The 24501-nt window shown below is 39.1% G+C and overlaps 1 protein-coding gene across 1 annotated transcript in view; it reads right to left on the bottom strand.

Moving 5' to 3' along the window:
* Positions 1–3757: 3757 nt before the first annotated feature.
* Positions 3758–24501, bottom strand: part of LOC140236917 (AP-3 complex subunit delta-1-like) — a 75601-nt gene continuing 54857 nt past the window's right edge. Inside the window, exons 21-31 of the mRNA XM_072316855.1 lie at positions 23902–23981; positions 22872–23052; positions 20524–20739; positions 17428–17580; positions 16272–16427; positions 16007–16054; positions 15069–15206; positions 14215–14355; positions 13745–13830; positions 11141–11348; positions 3758–10359 (exon numbers count right to left, since the gene is read on the bottom strand). Of these exons, the coding sequence (XP_072172956.1) occupies positions 10264–10359; positions 11141–11348; positions 13745–13830; positions 14215–14355; positions 15069–15206; positions 16007–16054; positions 16272–16427; positions 17428–17580; positions 20524–20739; positions 22872–23052; positions 23902–23981 (1503 nt within the window). The 3' untranslated portion in view covers positions 3758–10263. The remainder of the gene's footprint in view (positions 10360–11140; positions 11349–13744; positions 13831–14214; positions 14356–15068; positions 15207–16006; positions 16055–16271; positions 16428–17427; positions 17581–20523; positions 20740–22871; positions 23053–23901; positions 23982–24501) is intronic.

Here is a 24501-nt window from a genome sequence, read left to right on the forward strand (position 1 = left end):
CCTATTGGACAGCCTTATTTCTTTGGCTTGTGACACTGTGTAGTCTTGTACAATGGTCTGAAAATAATTTATACATTTTAATGCAATATTTGATGGTTGTAATTGTATCTCAGGGCATTTTTTGCTTATCGTCTATGTTTAGGCATGCCTGTATGAATATTGATGGAATCTGCAAAGATGTGGAATTTAATGTGCATTTTGTCTTCATGTAGTCAAGTAGTTTGTAGAGCAGTTTCTTAAATGTCAGATTATCAATGAATATAATCCACTGTCAGTTTATGAATAAATCTAATCAACATCTCATTAAAATCTTATCAACATATCATTTTATTTTGTTTGTTTGTTTTTTTCTGAAATAGACTGCCAAAATCCAATATGTCTGGATGTAGTGAGTGGTTTGGCACTAAAGATATTTTCCTTTTAATAGTGTTCTGCATTTCAAGACTGCTTTACAGATGCGGTGGCGATAAAAGGCACCCAGCCCAAATGATCGGTGACCCGACATGACGGTCTGATAAAGGTCACGGAACATTGATTGCCTTGATTGAGACATATTTGTTTGTTTGTTTGTTTTTAATCTTTGGATGCCATGTAGTCTTTCAGTGGCATATAATTTGGTCGACTTTTAGTCCACGATTGTACTTCTAAGAAATGTGTTACGGAAACATTGAGAAAGCCAGTCACCCAACATAAGCAGTTTGTAGGAAATCAGCTGTGAAGTACATATTATATGCAGTCAGGCAGACATGAGATTGTGCATCCAGACATGATAGAGCAGCTCAAAACCTCTGGGTGATTGTGATATGCATTAAGCTTCTAATTCCAGGACATCCTTAGACTCTGTCGTGCAGACGTGACTTTGTTAATTCCTCATGACATCCGATTAAGGTGTTTTTTTGTTGTTTTTTTCAGCCAGATTACCTTGCCATGCAGTTTTCTCCATGGTAATGTCTAATGACTAATGCGTAATGTCGTATGACTAATGTGAAATATCTAATGACTAATGTGTAATATGAAGAATGACTATTGTGCTGTTGGGTCACATGTATAAGAGTCACTCAAGTTCAGACTTTGATCCATTATCCCAAACAGCTTTCCACTTGTATGAAATACTGCCCTTTAGTTTAAGCAAGATTTTCACCTGCCTTTAACTTTTAAAGATACTGGTTTAGGAGAATTCTCGGGAAGTCAAGAATTCATGGAGAAAAGCTCACTTCTTCCAGATAATGGAAGCATGTGTGATGTGAAATGTGTTAAAAGTTTAAAGGATCATGGCAGCCATTCATATTTTAGGAGGGGGTTGTCATTAAGAGGTGCACTGTCTGTCTTACAAGTGCAATTCCACAATGTGCTCAAGTCCATCAAAATTGGACCTTGAATACCAGTTTCCAGAAAGAAGTTGAATTTTAAACTTTCCAGATGGTATTAGTTGTAATTATGTATGCAAATTAGATGCGGTGATGTCATGGCCTCACTAGTTCCCCATTGGTCTAAATGTTGATCCTCTCAAAATTTTCTATCATGACCTTTAACCCTATTCTAACTGGGCTATTTGAGACCAAGTTTTTACTGAGGGGGGGTCAATTTGACCCCCCCTTCAGATCTCGGCCGCCGATCGCGCGATTGCCGTGAAATTTTACCTGAAGATAGAGCTGGATGTCAACTACAAGATTACATCGTCATACAATAGAAAAATATTGCCTTTCTATTTTTAATAAATTAATTATGCAAATTTGTGCATGAAATCATATTTTCACCTATAACTCCATTAAAAAGACTGGAGGATTGCTAAATTTTTGTGTCAGAAAATAGCTCAATTGAAATTAATTTCTTTTGTTTTTTATTGTTTTGTTAATTTCTTATGTATTTAATTGTTTTTTCAACCTTTTGTTTTCCATTGTTTTTTTGCCAAAACTTGTTGCAGGCACTTTTTCAGGCTTATCTACACTAGAATTGATTAATTTCAATGGTTAAAAGTTGAAATAATCTAATTTATATCAATTTAACCAAAAAACACAATTTGCATTGGATTTGCACACGATATCATAAATTTGAGCTGTTTTTTGGTTGACATGCATATGCAAAACATTACGTAACTTCAAAATTGTGTACCCGGATGTCGCAAATTTGGTCTCAAAATATGCGGGAGACTTCAATGAAAAAAGTCGTGAAACGACGCGGCAAAAGCTTTGCGCGTTGTGAAATCGTGGCGCGAAACGTCGAGGGGGGGGGGGTCAATTTGACCCCCCCCCCCCCAGTTAGAATAGGGTTAATCAATGAAATGATTATTTTAACTACTTGAATGTATACTTCCTTCAAATTAGTGTTGCAGTGCAAAAATCCACAGTTATGACTATTCATTAGTCACTATTAGTAGGGGATGGTTACAAGAGCTGAATTTTGGACCAAAAACATATACATAAATTTTGGGATGATATCTTTGTGCATAAATGGACTGAAGCAATGTGAGTTGATGACATAACCTTGTAAATACTATATACGTTTGCAAACAATTTTGCCATTTGCTGCAATTCGCTATAAAAAAAAAATCATAATTCGTTATTATTCCTGTAGAGTCTGATTTTCATCAAACTTAGTTCTGTCTGGTGTAATTTAACTACTCTTTTTTTTTTTTAATAATTTATTAAAGATCACATGAATATGGCATAGAACTGCACTTCAAGCCTGAATGTGCATATACTGTACGAGCTGAAATTTCGCGTACAGATATTTTCGCGAATTACTATTTGGAGGACATTTTCGCGTGTTGTTAATTTCGTGGTTGCGAGGGTCTAACTGAACTTACTTGTTTGCGTGTTGTTATTTTCGCAGTTGAAAGGCGATTCGCGAAATTCGCAAAAATAAAACCACCGCAAATATTTCAGCTCGTACAGTAAATCTGGAACAGAATTGTTATGCTTTTATGTCAGTGATCAAGGAGAGAATGAACAAAAAAAAAAAAAAAAATGGACCTACCCTAATTATTTGTGTTTGAAAAACACAATTATGTATTGTCAGTATTATGCTACATGTCCATCCATTTTAATTTTGCATTCTTTTGAAGTAATGTGTGCATCATCTTTCTTGAATAATGGTACATGTACATGTATGTCTTTGTGTTTTAACTGCAGTAATGTATGAATGGCAATAAATTTGAAATGTCTTTATACTAGATGTGGAGAGTTTGTGTCGATTCTGTACTCTTGCTATCACTGTAGAATCAGTGATTAGAAAAGAAAAGGAATTGAAGGCTCCAGCTAGCAGCAGACACACACACACACACATATGTAATATATACGTATACTACACTGTAAAGCACTAATTTCTTGGCGTTTTTACACTATGAGCCACTGATGCGAACAAGGAGATTTCTGTTGAATTAGTGACCAGTTGAGACAATTCAGAACTCTCTTGTGGTCACAAGCCTGAAATGGTGGCAATGGATTCCAAGGGGTACTGGAGCCAGTGTGATCAACAGGTTGTTGGTAAAATCCGTCGGTCCCAGATTCCCCTTCATTCTAATTGGTCCCACCTCTTCCTACATACATGCAGTAGCAACAACTTATGGATGCAAACTGGATCAGATGTAGTGTTCATCAAAAGGTACAGCAGGGTGAAGGAATTTCAAATTGTGTACATTACCTGAAAAAGACAATGACCTGATGAATTTATGTACACTATAATACTCCCTAATTACTAGCATTTAAAACTCACACAAAACACCGCTAAACATGCAAGACACGATTTTGTAACGGCATTTGTTTAACATGTAACTTTTATTTTCACAATTATTTCATGTTCTCATTTCAATCTCCGCATGATGGATATCAAAGTTTCCATGACAACTGGACAGCATCTCCTGCATCAGAATCATTCAGACACAAGACCAACTGGTTAACACATCATGACCAAGTCTAGATTCGAGTTAATACAATTCAATGCATGAAGTACAAGCACATCGCTAGAACACATAACACAGGAGATGGAACTGGTTTGGAATATTTGGTGCTCATACCAGCAATATCATCAAATCTTTATCATCATGGAGTGATCAAGCTATTGTAACTCCACAGAGCTACACTGTACGTGTACATACAATGTTGATGCATACTGCACTATTTACAGAGGTCTGTGGAGAAGCAACAGGCCTATAGTACACAGTATAGTGCAGTAAAGTCATACTCTACATCACAATTTGTGGCCATTTTTTTTTTTCCCCAGTTGTTAGCCCAATTATACATCAAATAGCTGGCTCCTATTACGCATGCCTTTAGAGCCTGTACTCGGAATATTACATTGTAGGTGCATTCTAAGCATTCATCTACAGAGCTACAACCCTTGGCCATGAACACTCCAGGTACATGTAGATCATAAGGACCTCACATATTTCAAGACATTCGTACAAACTCCCACTGTTTAAACAGGGGAGGTTTGTTTGTTTGTCAGTTTTCTCTTCTTCTTTTTTTCTTTTTTTCATTCCTGTCATATACAGGTGGCCACTGGATGCATGCTAGGGACGGCACAGTATACATGTATTTTTTTTTTCTTCCAGCTCAATACGATGGAACACCTACCACTGCTAATAGTACTTTTAGGCTCTCATCTGCTGCCAAAACATGCACAGTGAGTTTCTCCAACCCATCGCGACTATTACGTAATCTTTGCTGTTTACACAGTTTGCTTTGTTCAAGTATACAGTACCCTGGTAATCTCCTGCCTTCTACAATTTTGCATGCCAATGGTTCATTCGCACAAATCAGTTTGGCTGGAAAGAGAAGCGAAAAGAAAAATGCCCTAAAATGGCAATTCATTCACCTAAAAAAAAAAAAGAAAAAAGGAGAGCGAAGTGGAATACAAGGTAAAATGGGTGCGAAGCGACACAGCCCTTGTACCAAACATTCATCCTGGGCACTGGAATTCTCAGTATCGCCAATGCTGCTGAAGAGCTCTGTCACAGATGCAATGTGGGATTCCTCGGTGCCCTTGTTCGCTTCTGGTTGTCTGACGCGAGTCGCAGTTCCCATACGATTCAATGAAGTTATTTGTCTGCTTTTCCGTTGTTACCCCTTTTTTCCTTGGCTATAATTCAGCTTAAAAGAGTTGAAAGTTTCTAAGTGTTACTGATTTGCGGTCACTAGAATCATGGTTCACTACTGCCAGACTTCAATGTGCTGGTCACATGATGGAAAGCGAATAAATCTTCAACAAAAAATACCTCTGGATATAGACAGAGCGTGATCTGAGTTCATGTGCAGCCAAATCCGGGGCAAGTTTGTCTTGTGAGCTATCCAATAATGCATCTTAAACGCTGCCCTGCACACGGCCAGCACCTAGGTATTAGCGATACCGAGAATTTCAACAGTAGAGTTGGAGGGTAGGTTATAGCATGATAAAGCTACTTGCAGATTTCTTTGAATATCATTTGAAGCTTTAAATGAGGTCGAGTCATTTCGACAGAAGTGTTGTGATCACCTGGGCAAGAGACAGTGAGCAGGGGAAAAGAAAATGCTACAGTGCGATTTTGTCATGGCATATACAACTGTAATGCTGAATTTTGAATTCCTCCTCAATTTAGTACTTTATCACGATAACACTTACTAGTAACATACACATACCACTCTTTAGCACAATATTGCTCTGATAAAACCTTTGGATCAATGCAAAGAACAAGAACAACAAAATAACATCTTCAATGTATATTTGTATACATACATAATATATTCTTATATATTCTATACTCGGTAGCAGTACTATATCTTTTCTCAGTTTATGGTCCACAGTGTTGACTACGTATGTCCTGTCAATAGCAAATCTTATAATATAAGTAAATGATAGATCAGATCAACAAAGGAATGTAGACTATTTCTCTTTTCTTCATGACGGCACAGGCAAACAGCTCCAGATAGCTACCAAGAGTCATTACAGACACTATCAGAAATTAAACAAGGCTGGACATACAATGTATCATAACAACCTCATATTGTATTATGCTGGCTTTGTTTTGACATCAGATCCTAACGATCAATCACAAGCACATGGCGTTCCAAGCTGGTTCCACTCCCAGATACAAAAGTTTCCATGTTAGGTCTCACAGAAATGACAACAAAATTGCTCTAGATAAATTGACTTTCTGAAGAAGCAGAAATTCAAATGCTTATTTCCATATTTTCTATTTTTCCCCACCCTCTTTCTGTCTCGTCCAACCTTTATCGCTATCACTGACCCTGATCTGACTGACTAACTGTCAAGTCTCTAGTGGCATCAGTTAAGCAGAAAGTGGCATTATCTCGTCATAGGAAAACTTCCCCAGTCCACCATACTGTTCAAAAAACATCTTTTCTTCTTTTTTTTTCAGTGGAATCAACAATTCTTGCCGAAGAAAGTTATTTCTATGTTCAAATGAGGTCTTGAGATAAAACAATTTATTCCTAGCATGGGTGTATAGACGTTTTTATGGAAGCAATGGTGAAAATTCATAAATTTACATGAATATTTTTAATAGTGTAATTTGGTTCCAGGTGCAAAAGTCATCTGCAATTGTAAGTTCTGCCTCGCATTAATCAAAACTACAGTTAGTATTTATAACCTTTACGCCGATAAACACACAATTTCAGTGCATTGCGGCTGTTTTACAGAATTAAGAAGAAAAAATAAGTCATTGACACAATCTATATATTCCAAAATATCTCACCTCATCCTGACAATGAGAATATGCAGTGTTCTACTGCAGTGTTTTACTGTATATTCTCCAACTCACATTGAGTATAAAAATGGTTTGACCCATGGAGGCCTTGTTGAGAATGTCAACAGACAGATCGCACTTCATTTGACTGATTGCGCCAAGGTTTGATGCAGCCTCCTTGTTCTGCCAATATGCCATTTCAAGGTTCACCACCCAGTTTCTGAAAACATATTTGAACTGAAGACACTATGAAATAAAATTGTTAAAATTGAGCCATGACATTAGAAACCTATCATACAAAAAATCAACAGTTGCTCCCAGTTCAGACCTTACGCTGTTAAGTATGTTCCAACTTTGTTACGGTGCAAAATCTATCATATACCACATATTCCAAATAAAGCTCTCCCAACCAACATTTGATCTCACCACAGACAATTGCGTATGAAAGAACTTTGATGTCACGTACTACCTCCTTGCTGCCGTGAATGTTCTGTCACCCAGTGAGTTTCCACAAACCAAGCCCGAGATTATGCCATCCATTTTGAAGAGTCCAGGAGTATGAAGAATGCATACACATACACCATAAAGTTAATATAGTAAATATACATGCACAAACATAAACAAAAGTTCATACAGAAACTACTCTATCTACAGCTGGTACGTAGCAGCAGTTTGTGTACCAATGAACCTAAACTGTACACTTGTAATCACAAAATCTCCTGGTGCTGTTCTTTCATGTACACAGAAAACCAATTTTGACACAAACTAGAATGCAAATTTCATATAAAATGAAAAACACAACTGAATTTTTGTGTGACACACATACACTTTAAAAGATTGTACCTATCAGATCTTATGTGCAACTCATCATTTATTGCACTTTAAAACATCAAGCTGATTTAATACATCACATGCATAACACACATGCACAGGTGGCCCGATCTTCACTCAAAATATTTAGAACATCTTTCGATTGAATGTGTTACTCTTACAAGCACAACCTCCAAACACCATAATGCCAGTGAAAGGGTAATACCACCAAGTTACTTTTCTGATTCCCTCAAACAAGAATTCCCCTAAGACATGTTGATTGCTTCGAATCTGGCAGACATGGCAAAACTAACGTCGCACTGCCAGCATCTACAAAGCAGTTATTTATGTGGGAGCAGCCGCTTGCCTTGCTGCATTGCACAGAGAACAGTTGCGAGTCGAGCAGCAAACTCAAGCCGATGGCTGACTGGCAGAATAAGATTAGCACCCAGTTTTCACGGGTCTCATCCTGCTGCAAAAATGCACACTAATGAGATGATCGTGGCACAATGGGTCGGCCATGGGCTTTCACATTAATAAATTGTGGTGTGGGAGAAAAGTTGCAGGTTCACTACAGTTTCTATGAGCAAATCACATTCATACTTGTGTCATCAGCCTGCTCTTTCTGTCCTTATCAATGCACAAATAAACTGTATCATCATGGAAAAATTTCTCCAATTACAGACTGTTCAAATGACAAACACAGACGAAGGAACGATGAATATGACAGGCTGTGGTTAATGGTTAGTCTCACACAGAAACAAACTAGTTGTGGTTTTTGAGGAGCCATTGGAAGACACCTTCCAGGACTATCTGAAATTATGAAGGAAATTAGCAAAATGCTTTCTCTTCTCACAATGAGGCCATTATTAGTAGGAGAAGAATATTAACACCATAATTAGGCATATCATTTCAATACCACATGGCATCTTCAAGATAAAAAAAAAACAAAACAAAATGAGAGTGGTGGAACTTGTATGAGCTTTGAACACTGAGAATCACTTCCTACTAGTACTGGGATATAGCCGTGATATAAAATAATGCCTAAAATCATAAAATTAGACTGACTTCTTGACTATCTTGGTAAAAAACATACTCTTCCAAAATGTATGCGTGACAACACTAAGGAAGGGGAGATGTGTCTACAAGAAATGGGCCAATTAAAGGATAATAACAAAATCACACTACACCCAGAAAGTGTAGGCTCTTAGCTCAAGGGCTTGCCGGGAACTTGCACAATACAAACCACACTGAAATGCCTCCATCGGCCTTCTTACTGAATGGTGCTCAAATACAACAATGTGTCTGAGATGCTTACAAATACTGATCACATCATTTACCACACAGGTACAATTCATACCTGAAGACTATTCTTTGTCCGTCATCACACCCAATAGCAGCTGCAAATCCGGTTATTAGAGACTGATTATCTCCAGCCATATATTATTAATTCTGGGTGATAAAAGTCCAATGAGAAGTGCAGATCAGATATGGGAAGGCATTATTTCCACTTACACATATGTACTTTATACTGATGTCAACCCACGAGCTATAGAGAAACTCGAGAGAACTAATTTCAAACCTTGAGCAGGACTTGAGCTGGACTTGAGCTGACCCGTCTGAATACTTTTCAACACTTCAAATAAAGTACATGGCAGTAGACATTGAGAGGTAATAAACAAAAAGAAAAATCTGATTGCTGCATATTTTCACAGCTTTTAGTAAAGCGATGAACATCGAGGACAAGCGCTTTAAGCAAGCATTTCATAAGTACAGCTACAATGGCGCGACTGAGATCTCTAGTATAAAACAGAGCAACTACAGAATGCCATAATGTGAGAATTTTCAGACATAAGACACAAGATTTTTCTTCTTTAATTCTTTCCCCCTCCAATTTGAAATCCTCATACATTTTGCACAGGACCACAGGATTCCCGTTGGCCATGGGTACAAGGCAGATAGGATTACACATCAAATCCTTCTTACTGTAATTTGCCAAACTGGTGCTTCAAGTCACACTCTAAAAAACCAGTCTATTTTGTTATTCTCTTACAATACTTAAAGCATAATTAAACTACAGCTTAAATGCTAATTGTGCCGGGTAAAATACTGTTTCTGTGGCCAGGGATTAAATCTTACAAAGCACCAGCTTACATCTTGACAGCATCAACCCAAGTGCACACACAGCATGACATGTTGTGTGCTGCTTCTCGTCTCTGCAACAAGGAACCTAACTGCAGCATTCTGTTTCGCAAATGGGCGCCTGCAAACGACAACACCGGCTGCAGAGGGCCAGTGAGTTTAACAGGAATTTCTGCCCTTATTCCAGAAATGGTTCTTACACTATTAGAACACAACCTCATTCATGTTATATGAGTGTGATGATGATAACACACACTGAAAGTGTGGTCTTAATACACACCTGATATCTCCACATCTGCCACACAAACTTTTCCGCGCCTGAGACAAATATTTTGGAACTGGTAACCATAGTTTTAACGCACATGGTTGCATCATTTGATTGCAACTACAACTACTGTATATAGCAAGAGACCCACATCATTTTTTTTTCTCTATTTTTTGTGTGTGTCGGCTAGAAGAAAAAGCATTATATAGACAAGCATAACAAACAAAACAGAAACAATTGCGTCGAGCTGGAGCTGCCATGATAAAAATTGTCTGAAGGGATAAACATTATAGGAAACTGTATGGATCGCTGCTTGTCGCGTCTGTTGGTGACTCGGGGGTCAAGCAGGGTGCATTGGGGTCATCTATGATTCCAGGATGATGGCTTTGATCTCATCCATGTAGTTTGACAGGAGGCTGGAATCGTTGGATTTACCGTCCACGGACAGGCCTCCACCAGGCTGTTAGAATGTGCAAGGAAGAATAGAAGTGTACATGAGGACCTTGACTCGATATTTCCGGACATACATGTACAATTTTTAATCCGAGAAGAGTATTTTTTGTTACTTTTCTGTCAAATACTGTTTTGCCGAGTGAAAGCAGGGGAAAAGAGAGATTGGCTGGAGAGGGAGGGGTGTGGATCTCAAAACTGACTAAAAATACAATGCCTACTTCACAAGGAATATTCATCACCAATAATTCAGATCAAGATATGGTGACAATGTCTATTAGAACACTGTTACATCACCAAAAACTGCCAGAGTTTGAAATGTTGCTGTTACCCCCTTCTACAGTGTAGGTTTACTCGACAGATTATTGTAATCAGAAACTAAATAATACTGAGGCATAAGTGATCGCTGACTACTGACACACATTTACATTAAATCTACAAATGGACAACAAACAATGGAACACTGGTCTGATTTCCATGTTGCAATATAATTACTCATCAAATCAGAAAATTCTTATCAGTCCAGGTGAAAAACAAGACAATTTTATCACGGGCAAAAAAAAAAAGGCAAAAAAAAAAAAAGACAAAAACCAAAAATGTTGAATCAACTAAAAAATAAACCTTGAAAACTTGACAATTCATACGATCAAACGTAGACTGTTTCCTTTTATTTGACATGTCATTTCTACATTATACTGTGCCTTTAGCAAGAAAGAAAGGAAGAAAAAAAGAAAGAAAGAAAGAGATGGAGAGCCGTATGGCCATGCCTTTCCCCCATCAGTCAATCTCACCGTGGCCTTGAGGAGAACACAAGCCTGGTGGCCCTTCATGGAGCGGCTGAAGAGAGAGGCGGTGCGCTCGACCCGCTCCACCACCACCATGTGGCAGAAGAAGCAGACGCGGGCGAGCACCAGGCCAAAGTCGGCCCCGCCCGGGGGCGTGGTGAAGGAGTTCTTGGCCGACAGGTCCCCCTGACCCAGCAGCTCGGCGTACTGCTCTCTGCAAATGGGAGAGGGTTGCATTTACAGTGAAAAAGTATGATCATATATCTTGTATCATATACAACATGAATCATGACTTGCTAAATTTGATGCTCTTTAAAGGACAAGTTCACCTTCATAAACATAAGGATTGAGAGAATACAGCAATATTAGTAGAACACATCATTGAAAGTTTGAGGAAAATTGGACAATCGATGCAAAAGTTATGAATTTTCAACATTTTTGTGTTGGAACCGCTGGATGAGGAGACTACTAGGGCTCGTGATGTCATATGAGTACACCAGTATAAAGAAAATATAAAGAAAATTCAACAGATTTTCACTTTTTTCGCATAATAAAAGAGCACTTGACTCGACTCTTTCTAAAGGCAATGGGAATAATATTACCCATAACATATGTCAGTAACGAGTCAAGGGAGTGTGTACTTTTTTCAAAAGATGAAATTTTGTGAAATTCTCTTTACATTTTCCTTATATTGTTGTACGCATGTGACATCATACCCTGCAGTAGTCTTCTCATCCAGCGGTGACTGCACAAAAACTTCAAAAATTCATAACTTTTGAACGGATTTTCCGATTTTCCTCAAACTTTCAATGATGTGTTCTACTAATATTGCTACATTCTCTCAATCGTTATGATAATGAAGGTGAACTTGTTCTTTAAAAACAGGAGAGGAGGATTCACACAGTTTTCACTCTGGCCACTGCTGATTAACACTTCTACTACGAAGATACTCAGCAGGATCCATAAGTCAGGATGTAGTGCTAAGGAGTTGAACTTAGGTGCTCATTTGCAGTGCATGCTTGTTGGTGCATTAAAAATATATGGTGCGAGTAAAAATCCAGTTCCTCAGTCTAGATGCCGAGTGGAAGAGCTCTCTTGAAGGCCTCAAATGAAGTGGCTTCAAGGGCGTTTTTAGGAAGCCTATTCCAAGCAGTTACTGTGCGTGGAAAAAATGAGTTCCGATAGAGTTGGGTTCGGGTAGGAATTGCCAGCAACTTGTTTGGATGGTACTGTCGTATGTTGCTAACAATCATGGGTGATGTGTAGTGCTGTGCATTGATGGCTGCCATGTTGTGCTGAATTTTGTACATGAGGAAGAGGCTAGCAGCATTTCTTCTCCTCTCCAGACTTTCCCATTTAAGTTGTTCAATCATGGCAGAGACACTTGAACATGTTGAGGACGGACTGATTTTGCTATAATACACATTTCCCTATAGACACCTGTCGGAGCATATTCAGTACTAGTCTTAACCCTAACTAGGCCGGGGGGGGGGGGGCCTCCGAGGCCCCCCCCCTCGACGTTCCGCGCGATGTATCGCAATCGCAAAAAGCTATCGCCGCGACGTTTCATGACTTTTTTCTTTCGAGTCTCCCGCATCATTTGACACCAAATTTGCGACGCCCGGGCGCGCGGTTCCAAAGTTACGCATAAATATGTACATGCATGTCAGACCAAAAATTGCTCAAAAACGTTAATTCGTGTACAATTTCAATGCAAACTGTGCTTACTGGCAAATTTCATAAAAGCATGATTATTTTGGTGTTTTATTGATTAAAATTAATGAAAAACATATTTTCTTGTTCGGAGCGATGTCGCGGACAAATTTCATCGAAAAAACAATGAAAAACATAAAGTCGAAAAAACAAGGAAATACATAAGAAATTCAAAAAAACAATAAAATACTTAAGAATTTATTCTGATATCACATTTTTTTTTATTACATTTGCTAAGGACAATAAAAAGAATATTTACACAAAAAATGTGCCTGTTTTGAGCTTTATTTTGTGATTTATACCAAATAGTCTGATTTTATGCATCATCATGCATACATTAGCATAATTTAGCATAAATGATGATTTTTTGAAAAATTAACTTCATGGTATATTAGAGTACATCATAGGCAATGTGTGTGCCAATTTTCGTCGCGATCGCGCGGTCGACGGCCGAGATCTGGAGGGGGGGGCCTGGGAGGCCCCCCCCCCCCCCCCGGCTCTATCAACTACCTAAATAGCCCGGCCTAGTTAGGGTTAAATGGGTTAATATTAATCAGGACTGAACAAATAAGTCACAGTTCATGAGAGATGCTCCTCTTGTGCATCCTTTGTACGTATAATTTTACAGAACAGAAAGTGGCGCCTACTACGAGAGGTTGACACCACTCTCAGCAGAGAAAACTTGATTTCACCGGGACCCACTAGGAGGTCATTTTCAAGAGTGGAATACATCAGATTGTCATAATTGCAAAGCACACATGTCTGTACTTCTCAACATTCAATGCAGCATGAATCTGCAGCACTATACTGACATATAAAACACTTGAAATGAAACTGTTTCGTTGCCACATCAAATATCTTTCACGGAAAGAGCTTCCTACGAGGAGGACATCTTACCGGCTGCAGGGCGTGGCCAGCATATAGGAAGAGACCGGTAGAAGCACTTTGAAGTCAATCTTCTCACTCGTTGCTCCTGAATCATCCTATGGAACGAAGCAGATGTTTTAAGATTTTACACAAAATAGATTTCTTATCGACCAACAGAAAGAAAAGAGAAAGAGAAAAACTGTATACTGTCAAACACTATATATTCGCAGCATGAAATTTTCGAGAATTACCACTGGCATCCAATTCATATTGTGTACGCGCTTGCAAAATTCGCAAAATTAAAATGCACGCGGACATTCCTCGTTTTACAGTATGTTAATCAACATCATTGATTAGAAAAGATAATAATAGCTCTTAAATTCTATTGAACACTGTGATTGATACCATTTCTAGACATGGTGTGTAACATACGCAACATGGACAGACAAAACTGTCATATTCTGGGGAAGGGAGTTATAAGTACCCAACAAGCAGCTTACCTTGACCATGTATGTAAGCGTTCCCTTCAGCTTCTGTGGCATGGTGATGGCATGGATGCTGAAGGCAAACTGGCCCTCGTTGGAGGCCTCGGGTGGCAGCTGGAATGGGACCTTGACTCCATCATGCTGTGACGCTCCCGCCTAAAGAAACAGTAACCACAATGGAAAATGTTAACCAGAATCTGAAGAGGGCTTCTTGATCGATGGCAAATAAACTGATGCAACAGCTACAGCAATATCACACATCATGCGAGAGGGAATTGGCAATCTAGAACTTAAAAGTGACATTTCTCGATGCACATTTTAACCCGTTGAGGACGGGCTGATTTTGCTACAACACACATTTCCCATAGACACTTGCCCGAGTATACTAGGGACTTGTCCTCGTCGGGTTAATACATCTAGTGTACACATTCAAACCTGGTGCAATATCAATTATCTTGTCTTCATGTACCAAAAAATGAAAGTACTGTAAATGTGGTATATTTCGAGGCGTTTTTACTTTTATTACTTTCACAAATCAACTGATATTCATGAAATTAAACTGTGAAAATATTGCCTTCGATAACAGAAATGTAATGTATATTCTTATTGTCTTCAAGATAACTGGATTGCGACAATCAGCCTTAAAACCTCTGAAAGTGACCATACTGCTTGATAGTGACCATTAGCCTCAAAATCTTTGACAGTGACCTCGCTCCTTTCTGACATATATGATATTTCTGACAGCTGAATAGCACACAAAAATGGTAAAAGCAAAACACAAATCAATAAATGAAAAAATAATAAAAATAAAAGCCTGAATTCAAACTAAACCACAATAAACATGACTACTAAATGGATGACCGACTGACCTCGCGTATAAGCTTGGTGTTGAGGGAGTCGAGGACGTTGAACTCGAGAGCCTTGAGGTGGGATGGGGTGAGGTTGGTGAAGATGACCGAGATGACCACTTGGGAGTTCTGCTTGGGGTCCACTCTCGTCTCATATGTCTGGAGGAGGGGGGACGGAAGACAGGAAGGGGGCAGTGACACGCCCATAGAAGAGGATAACTTGACTGTGTTACAATGGGTAATGCTCTCAATGCAGCAGTATATATCACACAGCTATGCTTCATTGCAGAATGCAACTTGTGGCTCAACTACTTGTTCGAGTGCTCTTATGGTGGCAGCTGAATGTGTAAGCCACCCAGAAAATCTCATGAATGGAATTCTGAAAGTGCACGCTGACATTCATTGCAACCTACAAAACATCACTCTGCAGATGGCAGGGGGGGGGGGGGGGGGGGGGGCAAATGATTCTAAAAAGTAAATGCATATAACATCCTTATGAATGCAATCCTCATAAGCAATATTCTACGCTAATTCTATGCAAAATCGATTTGCAATCTGGCAAAAAAAAATAAATAAATAAATATCTCTCCAAACACAACTCTTTTGCACACCATACAATGTAACTTGCTGAAAACAAGAGAGAATAAAGTTGACAAATAATCGCATGGGAACTAAAAAACACCTTGAGGTTTAGAATACGACAAACAGAACTCACTGCATTCAATTCAATAGTTTGATATGTATACCAAAATCCTACATGTATATATTCAAAACTAAACAATGAAATACCTTTACAGGGTGGAAACTTCCTTCACTTCTTTTTGCCCCTTTTTGTTAAATGACCTTCGTACACAGGACTATCTTACCATCCTATTGCACATATGGTGTTAACATGAATAATGTAATCATAAGCCATATAATTCAATGTATTGGCAAACAGAAACTATGACCCTACTCACCATCTTGATGGACTCGTTTTCTGCTAATAGTCTGTAGCTGGACATCGCCTGTAGCAATAAAATCAAAATCAGCATTATTCTCATCATCTAACAATTTGCACACATCATAACACACAAAAAACAAATTTCACAAGAAGTTGTGCTTCAAAAGCATATCTCCCATCACCCTAATCTTTCAAGACATTCAACCTCACAGCTCCCAGTCATTTTTTTTTGTTATTCCACAGAGACAACTTTTCATCACTGCATTGTTCAGGTGACTTACTGGAATGACAACTTCTGGAGTGGGTTCGGGCGACACCTCCACTTCCTCCACCGCTTCATAGTTCTCCTTGCTCGCCGACTTCTTTTTCCTCTTCTCCTTCTTTTCCTTCTCCTTCTCTTTCTTCGTCTTCTTCTCTTTCCGATGTTTCTTGGATTTCTGTGAATTGTGATGATCATAAAATGTGGGATTTATTGACTTGTGTACAATTCAAGATTAGTCTTAGAGTTCCAGACCTTCACAATGCTCTCATATCTATAAATGTCAAATTTGGTAGTCTTCATCATCACACTTCAATGCAGATTTGCACTGGCTGGGTTAATGTTACACATAATGAACAAAGACATATTTTGTAATTTTGAGATATCTTTTGTTTTTCTTTGAGCCACACCTGATAACATTTGTTTCTCCTACACAACCATATCCATGTCTGGCTTTCTTGTTTGTTTGAATACCCTGGTATTCAAGAAATGTAGAACATTCTTTACTAACAAGGAAAATTAATATCAGGAAGCAAAATTCAATGAGGACAAACAGAAGTATAAAATATGCACAAAAGATTGCTAAGCTACATGTCTGACAAGATATACAACCATGCATTTTTTTTTTTTTTTTGATAACAATGACAAATTTGCAGCTAAGCATTCTTTGAAATCTCGAGATAATGATATCAGAAATGACTTACTATCACAACAACAAGAATAAAAACACACATCAATAGAAACTCGCAACACTTGGAATGCGACAGAAGCAAGCATACCAGGACCTACATACAGTAGAACAGGTGTTCTTGGATGCAAGCAGTGAACACTACACAAAATTATCACAGGCTCTCTGAAGTACAACCAACCTTCATTTGAAGCAATCAGGGTCGCAGTATAATGTTACTTTTTGTGAGACAGCATTTACACACATTTTGTACAGTTTGTTCTTGAAAACTTGAATGCACTACGTGTGTACATTTTACACAGGCAATAAATGATTTGATGAATAAGTTGGAAGCGAGTCAGATGATAAAAGCTATGTTGTGGAGTGTACTTTTTGTAGTCAACACTCACAGCTTGTCAGAAAGCTATGGTATGTTACGGTGGTAAAAATGGCAAGCCAATAATCTCTTGCATCTGGAGGCGATAGGGTTTGTTGCCGCTGTGAGACATACCTCTTCCTGCGGGGACTCCTCCTGGGCCCTCTGCCCGTTAGTGGCCGGGGCGGGAGTGGGGGTTTGGGCGGGGGAGGGTTTGGAGGTGGTGGAGGTGGTGGTGGTAGTGGTGGTGGTTGTGTCTTGGGACAGCCAGAAGCTCAAATCATCCACCTGTAGGTCATGGGATCACAGGGGAAGGGATACGTACAGAGAGTGGGAGAGGACATGCCAGACATGCGCAACATGCTATCAACATGCGGTACAACCAGGATCTCACAAAATCTCACCAGACTCAAGTCAAAGCCATTTCAAATTCACATAATGACTCAAATATAACCTGTGATATTGCACTAATAGAATGCTATCAGTCTCATCAAAATTTTTGCTGAAGTTTCTGCCTGCTCTATTTAAAGCAAAATTGAAATGATGAATTGAATCTGGTATATTAAACTGTTGCACAGTTGTGATAATGTAGCAATGATGACTGCCAGGGGAGGGGGAGTGGGGAAGAGAATGTACACCTGATGAACTATTCATTCAACGACATGATCTGCGGCAGTGGAAAAGTGGAAAATTTCTGTCAGAGCAGAAACTTTGATAACACCAACTTCTTACATAAGGTCATTTTCAGTAAAATTTACTTGCTTGTGATTTTGTATATGAGAGCATTTTTTCATATCAATATATTTATATCTCTCAAAGAGCATTTCCATATTCTCATTTTGGCATTACTTTAGCACAGCATGATAGTCATGAAAACTGCCACACCATGAAATATTCCACATTTATAGCATACTTTTATCTACATTTTACAGTAACAGTATTCCTATGGTGTTTTTTGGCAGAACAAAAAGCACTATAAAATACTGCAATTTAGTGCAAAGAAAGTAATGGGTAGCAACTCTATACACCGAACTAGTTTACATCTGCGGCTGCCACACTAAATCATGCTAGTGCTAAAGTCCATCCTTAAACAATGAACTTTCATAAGTGATGTCTACATTGTGTATCGCCTGAATTCTGAAGTGATTCTTTAGGATCTAATCAAAGGAGCAAATGTTTCAATGCTCGGGCAGGAGGGGAGGAGACAAACCACGCCCAGACTTGTTGCCAGCACATTAACATCTTTCACCAAATTTCTAATCATTCATGTTGTGCCCATATAAAATCTAAACATTTTGGTATCATAATACTAATTTTGTAAAAAAAAAAAATAATAATAATAATTAAACAAAATGAATAAATTAAATAAAACATCTTATTGTTCAATGGTGCCACAGTTCAGTCATTTCAAACATTCACTGAAAAAAAAAACAACAACCAAAGAGTGATAACACTAACACCATTGCTAATCTACACTACAAGTATTATGAAAATAATTCTAGTACTAGTATTTACTACAACAAGAATACATTACTACGCATCACTAAATAAACTGTAATCACAAAACCAGTACAAGGGTAAATGCTGTATGCATGGCTATCAGGTTTCACCTGGGCAGTGCAATGACAAAGGATAGGGTAAGGGTAGAGGGCTGGAGGTGAAAGGAATTTGTATTTTGGGAAAAACCTGCGAGAGGCAGAAGTCCCCTTTTGCAATTACTCCCAATGTATCAACAGGATTTAGTCCTGCAAGTCATTAGCATCAAATTTTCACATCAAACAGCCATCGAAAATTTTCCGGATAATTTGTCAGAGTTACAATTGTATCTTCAATCGATGGTATAATTTCAATTCAAATTGAGCTACAACCATAAATATGGGCCCACGGATAATTCCAATAAACAAGAGACCCGCGGGTCTAGCGCTCACCTGAGTATCGCAAGTTCACCTTTCACGCAGTCACTAATCTAAATTATTCACAGCTCTACTAAAATTTGACCAGGCTTCTCAAGTAGAAGATGAAAATGTACAATAAGGGCCGAAATTTTTAAAGATTCCTTCATTTGGGGGGATTGGGGGCCCCCTGGGGCCCTCTGGGTGGGGCATGGTGCCCATTTTGATAAATTGAGATCCTGACCCCCTAGGGATGCTACCTGCCAAGTTTGACGAAAATCCATCATGAGGTTTTCAGGAAGAAGATGAAAATGTACAATTCAGGCCCCCATTTGGACCTTCCCAACCCCCCCCCCCCCCTGCCCCCAAGAGGGGCACCCCTGGATTTGCTATGAACAAACTTGAAACTACAGTCATTAATGTACTCACTCATAGTATTATCTTAGCTATATAACTTCTGATTCTAGAGAAGATTTTTAAAGATTCCTTCATTTTGGGGGGTTTGGCCCCGCTGGGGCCCCTGGGTGGGGCATGGTGCCCATTTTAACAAATTGAGATCCTAACACCCTAGGGATACTACCTGCCAAGTTTGGTGAAAATTGGTCATGGGGTTCTCAAGAAGAAGATGAAAATGTATAATTTAGGCCCCATTAGGACCCCTCCCCACCCCCCCTCCCCTGGGTCCCAAGGGGGGCACCCCTGATTCTGCCATGAACAAACTTGAAACTACAGTCATCAATGTACTAACTCATAGTATTAACTTAGCTCTATCACTTCTGGTTCTAGAGAAGAAGATTTTTACAGATTCCTTAATTTTGGGGGGTTTGGGCCCCCCTGGGGGCCCCCTGGGTGGGGCATGGTGCCCATTTTAACAAATTGAGTTCCTAACCCCCTAGGGATGCTACCTGCCAAGTTTGATGAAAATCGGTCTTGGGGTTTTCAAGAAGAAGATAAAAATGTAAAAGTTTACGCACGACGGACGACGCACGACGGACGACGCACGACGGACGACGCACGACGCACGACGCACGACGGACGCCGGACGAAGGGCGATCGCAATAGCTCACTTGAGCCTTTGGCTCAGGTGAGCTAAAAATCCATACAGTTGCCATACAGTTGTATGAGCTTCTTTTCTTTATTTTTTGTTTTGTTTTGTTTTACTGTTCACTAAATAAGGGCTAATGCCTTGATATCAACATCAATTCCTGGAATGCGAAAAAGAAAGGCAAGAAAAGAAGATAGAAAAGAAAAGAAATTACAAATTCAGTTGCAACATTTAACCATGCACTTTTGGACTCTTGCAGCTTAGGACAATGCACACAAAACGTAGCTAACTTACCGCCGGTGCCTCCACAGGCCCAGCCGGTGCTGGTGTGCTCTGCTCTTCAGGGACGGCTGCTGCCTTGACCTCGGCTTCTGCAGCGGCCACAGCATCGTTGCCATTGGCAACGGGTTCAGCGGGGGTCTCCTTGCTCTCTTCTTCTTCCGCTCCCATGAGGTCTGGCTCAGCTGCCTCTTCTACTACCTCTTCCTTGGCTGCCTTGGACTTTTTCTTCTGCAAAATGACATTTTTATTCCTTTTTGTCAGTTTGAGAAAATTTCTGCTTTGTTTTGAAAATTTCTGAAACTACCTTAACTAGGCATTACGCTATTGTAGGTACTGCAGAGAGGAATGACTGGAGTACTTGTATGGGGAAAAAACAAAACAAAACTAGAATACCAGCAACTGGAATCTTGGGGAATAAGAAGGGAGGGGACTGGGTAGGTTGTACGAGAAGAACTCAATTCTGATGCTATACAGTGGACTCCCGTTATAACAAAGTCCTCGGGACAGGCAGTGTTCTTTCGTTATATTGAAATTTCGCTATAACCTAACAAATAAACAATAAACTAGAAATGTCGCTTTGGCGGCTGGTATGCCTCCGCCATAATGCATGATTTTTCCCAATAGGTCTATACGCATACACCAAGTGTAAAAAAAAATAACCCTGCTGGCATTGCATAAATATGAGGGTAATAGTAAAATTTTGAAGTCTTGCACTTGACCTTTGACCCCTGACCTTTGACCCCATGAACCCTACATTCTCTAGATAATCACTTCCAGTCAGTACATGTATATACTATGTCCCATGAAGATACCTTGAACAATTTTCCAAGGTACTGAGAAAAAAAAAGAAGTTTTAATATTTTTACTTGACCTTTTGACCTTTGACCTTTGACCTCATGACCCAAACTTTCACCAGAGAATCTTAATTGGGTAATACATGTATACACTAAGTTTCAAGAAAATATCTTCAGGCATTCAATAGATATGGTGGAAATAGTGAAATTTTATGTATTTGACCCTGACCTTTTGACCTTTGACCTCATGACCCAAACTTTCACCAGAGAATCTTAATTGGGTAATACATGTATACACTAAGTTTCAAGAAAATATCTTCAGGCATTCAATAGATATGGTGGAAATAGTGAAATTTTATGTATTTGACCCTGACCTTTTGACCTTTGACCTTTGACCTCATGACCCAAACTTTCACCAGAGAATCTTAATTGGGTAATACATGTATACACTAAGTTTCAAGAAAATATCTTCAGGCATTCAATAGATATGGTGGAAATAGTGAAATTTTATGTATTTGACCTTGACCTTTTGACCTTTGACCTTGAGCATGTGCACCCAAAAGTTGATAGGCACAACTTCACCCCCTAATACACATACATGCCAAGTTTCATTAGGATACCTCAACAGGTTTCGATAGTTACCTTGTCCACAAAATTCATTAAGGACGGACGGACGGACGGAAGGACGGACGGACGGACGGACGGAAGGACGGACGGACGGACGGACGGAAGGACGGACGGACGGACGGACGGAAGGACGGACGGACGGACGGACGGACGGACGGACAACCCGAAAACATAATGCCTCCGGCACCACTTCGTGGCGGAGGCATAAAAAAAACATAGAGCCGATAATTTTGCCACCGGAATTTCGTTATAACCATGTCCGCTATAACGGGAGTACATTGTACTGATTCTTTGAAGAATACAACATATTCTAATTAAAAGTATGTAATCTCTTGATGGCAATCCATTCAAACTGCTTACATTTATAAATTGTAGGCAAGAATTTGATGATGCCTCGGTGTACCAAGCAATGTATTTTTCCAATTAATGCCTTTCCCTTGAACTCTACAAACTGAATTCGCACTAATTCTCTTGTCTATGGATATACACAAAATCCATTACATTTACAGTCAAGAGTCAGACACATATAAGTAAGAGTCTCTTGTCCATATTCCAACATGCAAAGATGCCCTTCTTTCAAGGCCTTCTTTGTAAGAGGATTATGAATCTGTGGTTTAGGAAGGCTAATGACACCTGACCTGTTTGGACTCAAAATCAGAATAAATCAAAGTGCATTTCTCACTCTTATACCTAGCCTGCATCTATATCTACACCTCTACTTTTTTTTTTAATCAGAACATGGCAATTTTAGTTACTATCACATAATACCGGTAACCAGACAATCATTCAATGTTTTAAAAAAGAATAGATTATTATATTTCACTAGCAAAATAGAATCATCTTGAACATAAAGTACGAAAATTTCCCCTTTTGCAGCAATTGTCTAAAGGGCGTCATTCCTCCGGAAGTGATCGTCCATTTTGCGTGGCATAGACCCACCTTCTTCTTGTCCTTCTCCGACTTCCTCCCGCGCTCCTTCTCTGCCCCCTTGTCCTTGCTTCTCTTCTTCTTCGGCCGCTCCTCTGCCTTGCCCACCTCTGCCTCCTCATGGGTGGTCTTCAGCTCCCCGCCCACGTTGCGATGCCTCCTCACCGGCAGGCGGTCCGAGTCGTCCAGCGGCCTACCAAGGCATCAATGTCGATACAGTCAACATATGAAGAGTATGATCGCTAAATGGGTTAAATGCTATATCTAAACATCTTAAAGTCAGTCCATCATCAAAGACTAGTAGAGCAAAATATTACCTTCACAGTCGTGACACCTCAATTTGGAATATAACACAGAATATTCTGGGAATTATGACTGAAAATATTCCATTTCTTAATAATTTTCACTGTTTTCTTAGCAGCTTTAGCTGCAAATGTCGCAAATCAACAAGAATGGAGTTAAGTCATTTTGCGATCAATCTCTTCATATCATCCATGGCAATGACGTACCCCATGGAAGGTAAGGGTTGTAATGGACGATAGAAATGGTGGTAAATAAAACTGCATATATGGTCACAGCAATTGTATTATTACTATTACTGGCAATAATGCCAATGAAAATAATGATGATGATTATCATAATGATAATGACAGAGATGATGATGATGATAACAACGACAGTTACCTTTAACACCACTACCATCAAAACCACCAACACAAAAAGCAATCAATGCCACAAATAATGTGTCCTAGCGGTACTGATATCATGATCACTAACACAATCATTACTGTAGATGCAAAACCATTACCACAGTTTCATCAATTGACTTCAGTCATGTTACATACCAGAAATATTCAGGGCATGAAATTTTCGCCAACTGCCACTGGCATTCACTGCATAGTGTAGGCAAGAACTTTGGTGTGCATTTTAATTTTGCGACTCTTGGCTCCTCAAGAAATTCATGAAAATTTCATGCACCAAAAATTTCTGGTGTTTCAGTATTCTATGTGGAGCAAAGAGCAGACAAAGAGGGCTACCTTACCTTTCTAAATCAATGTCCAGTGCTCGGTGGGGATCGTCCATTGGGCGATTGTCCTCCTCGTGGTCTGAGAGTACGGCTCCCTGTAACGAAACAGGAAGATGGTGGACACTTTCCTCAGTAAATTGCTAACATACAAACTTATTTTTATTTCAAATCTAAATTTTACATCTTACCACATGTATTGAGTATTGCTTTGCAGTAGAAGCAAACATTCAGCATTATCACCCTATCTCAGAGAAGTCTGGTAATGATGCAAGCCATCTGACTTTTGGACATGCTAACATTTACCAATAAGTTTATTTTGAACTTATTACTCAGGAGACAGACATGTGGTAGGCAGAAATCACACACTAGATGTTCTTTTCTCCTTGCTTATCTGTTTTTTTTGAGGGGAATAAAGTGATTCTAAATTTGTTTCTCGTTAGTTTCTTTCAAAACAGGATCAACAGATAAACTGAAATGTGAGCAGCTGCATTGCAAAATCTAAAAAAAAAAAAAAAAAACTTTTACACAAAGTTCCTTTTGAACATGAAAATGCATGTATAATAAAACAATACTCATCATTCTGTCCAAAAATGTTTTTAAAATACTTTTTGTTAA

This window comes from Diadema setosum, chromosome 13 (genome assembly GCF_964275005.1).
Source record: "Diadema setosum chromosome 13, eeDiaSeto1, whole genome shotgun sequence".
Classification (NCBI taxonomy): Eukaryota; Metazoa; Echinodermata; class Echinoidea; order Diadematoida; family Diadematidae; genus Diadema; species Diadema setosum.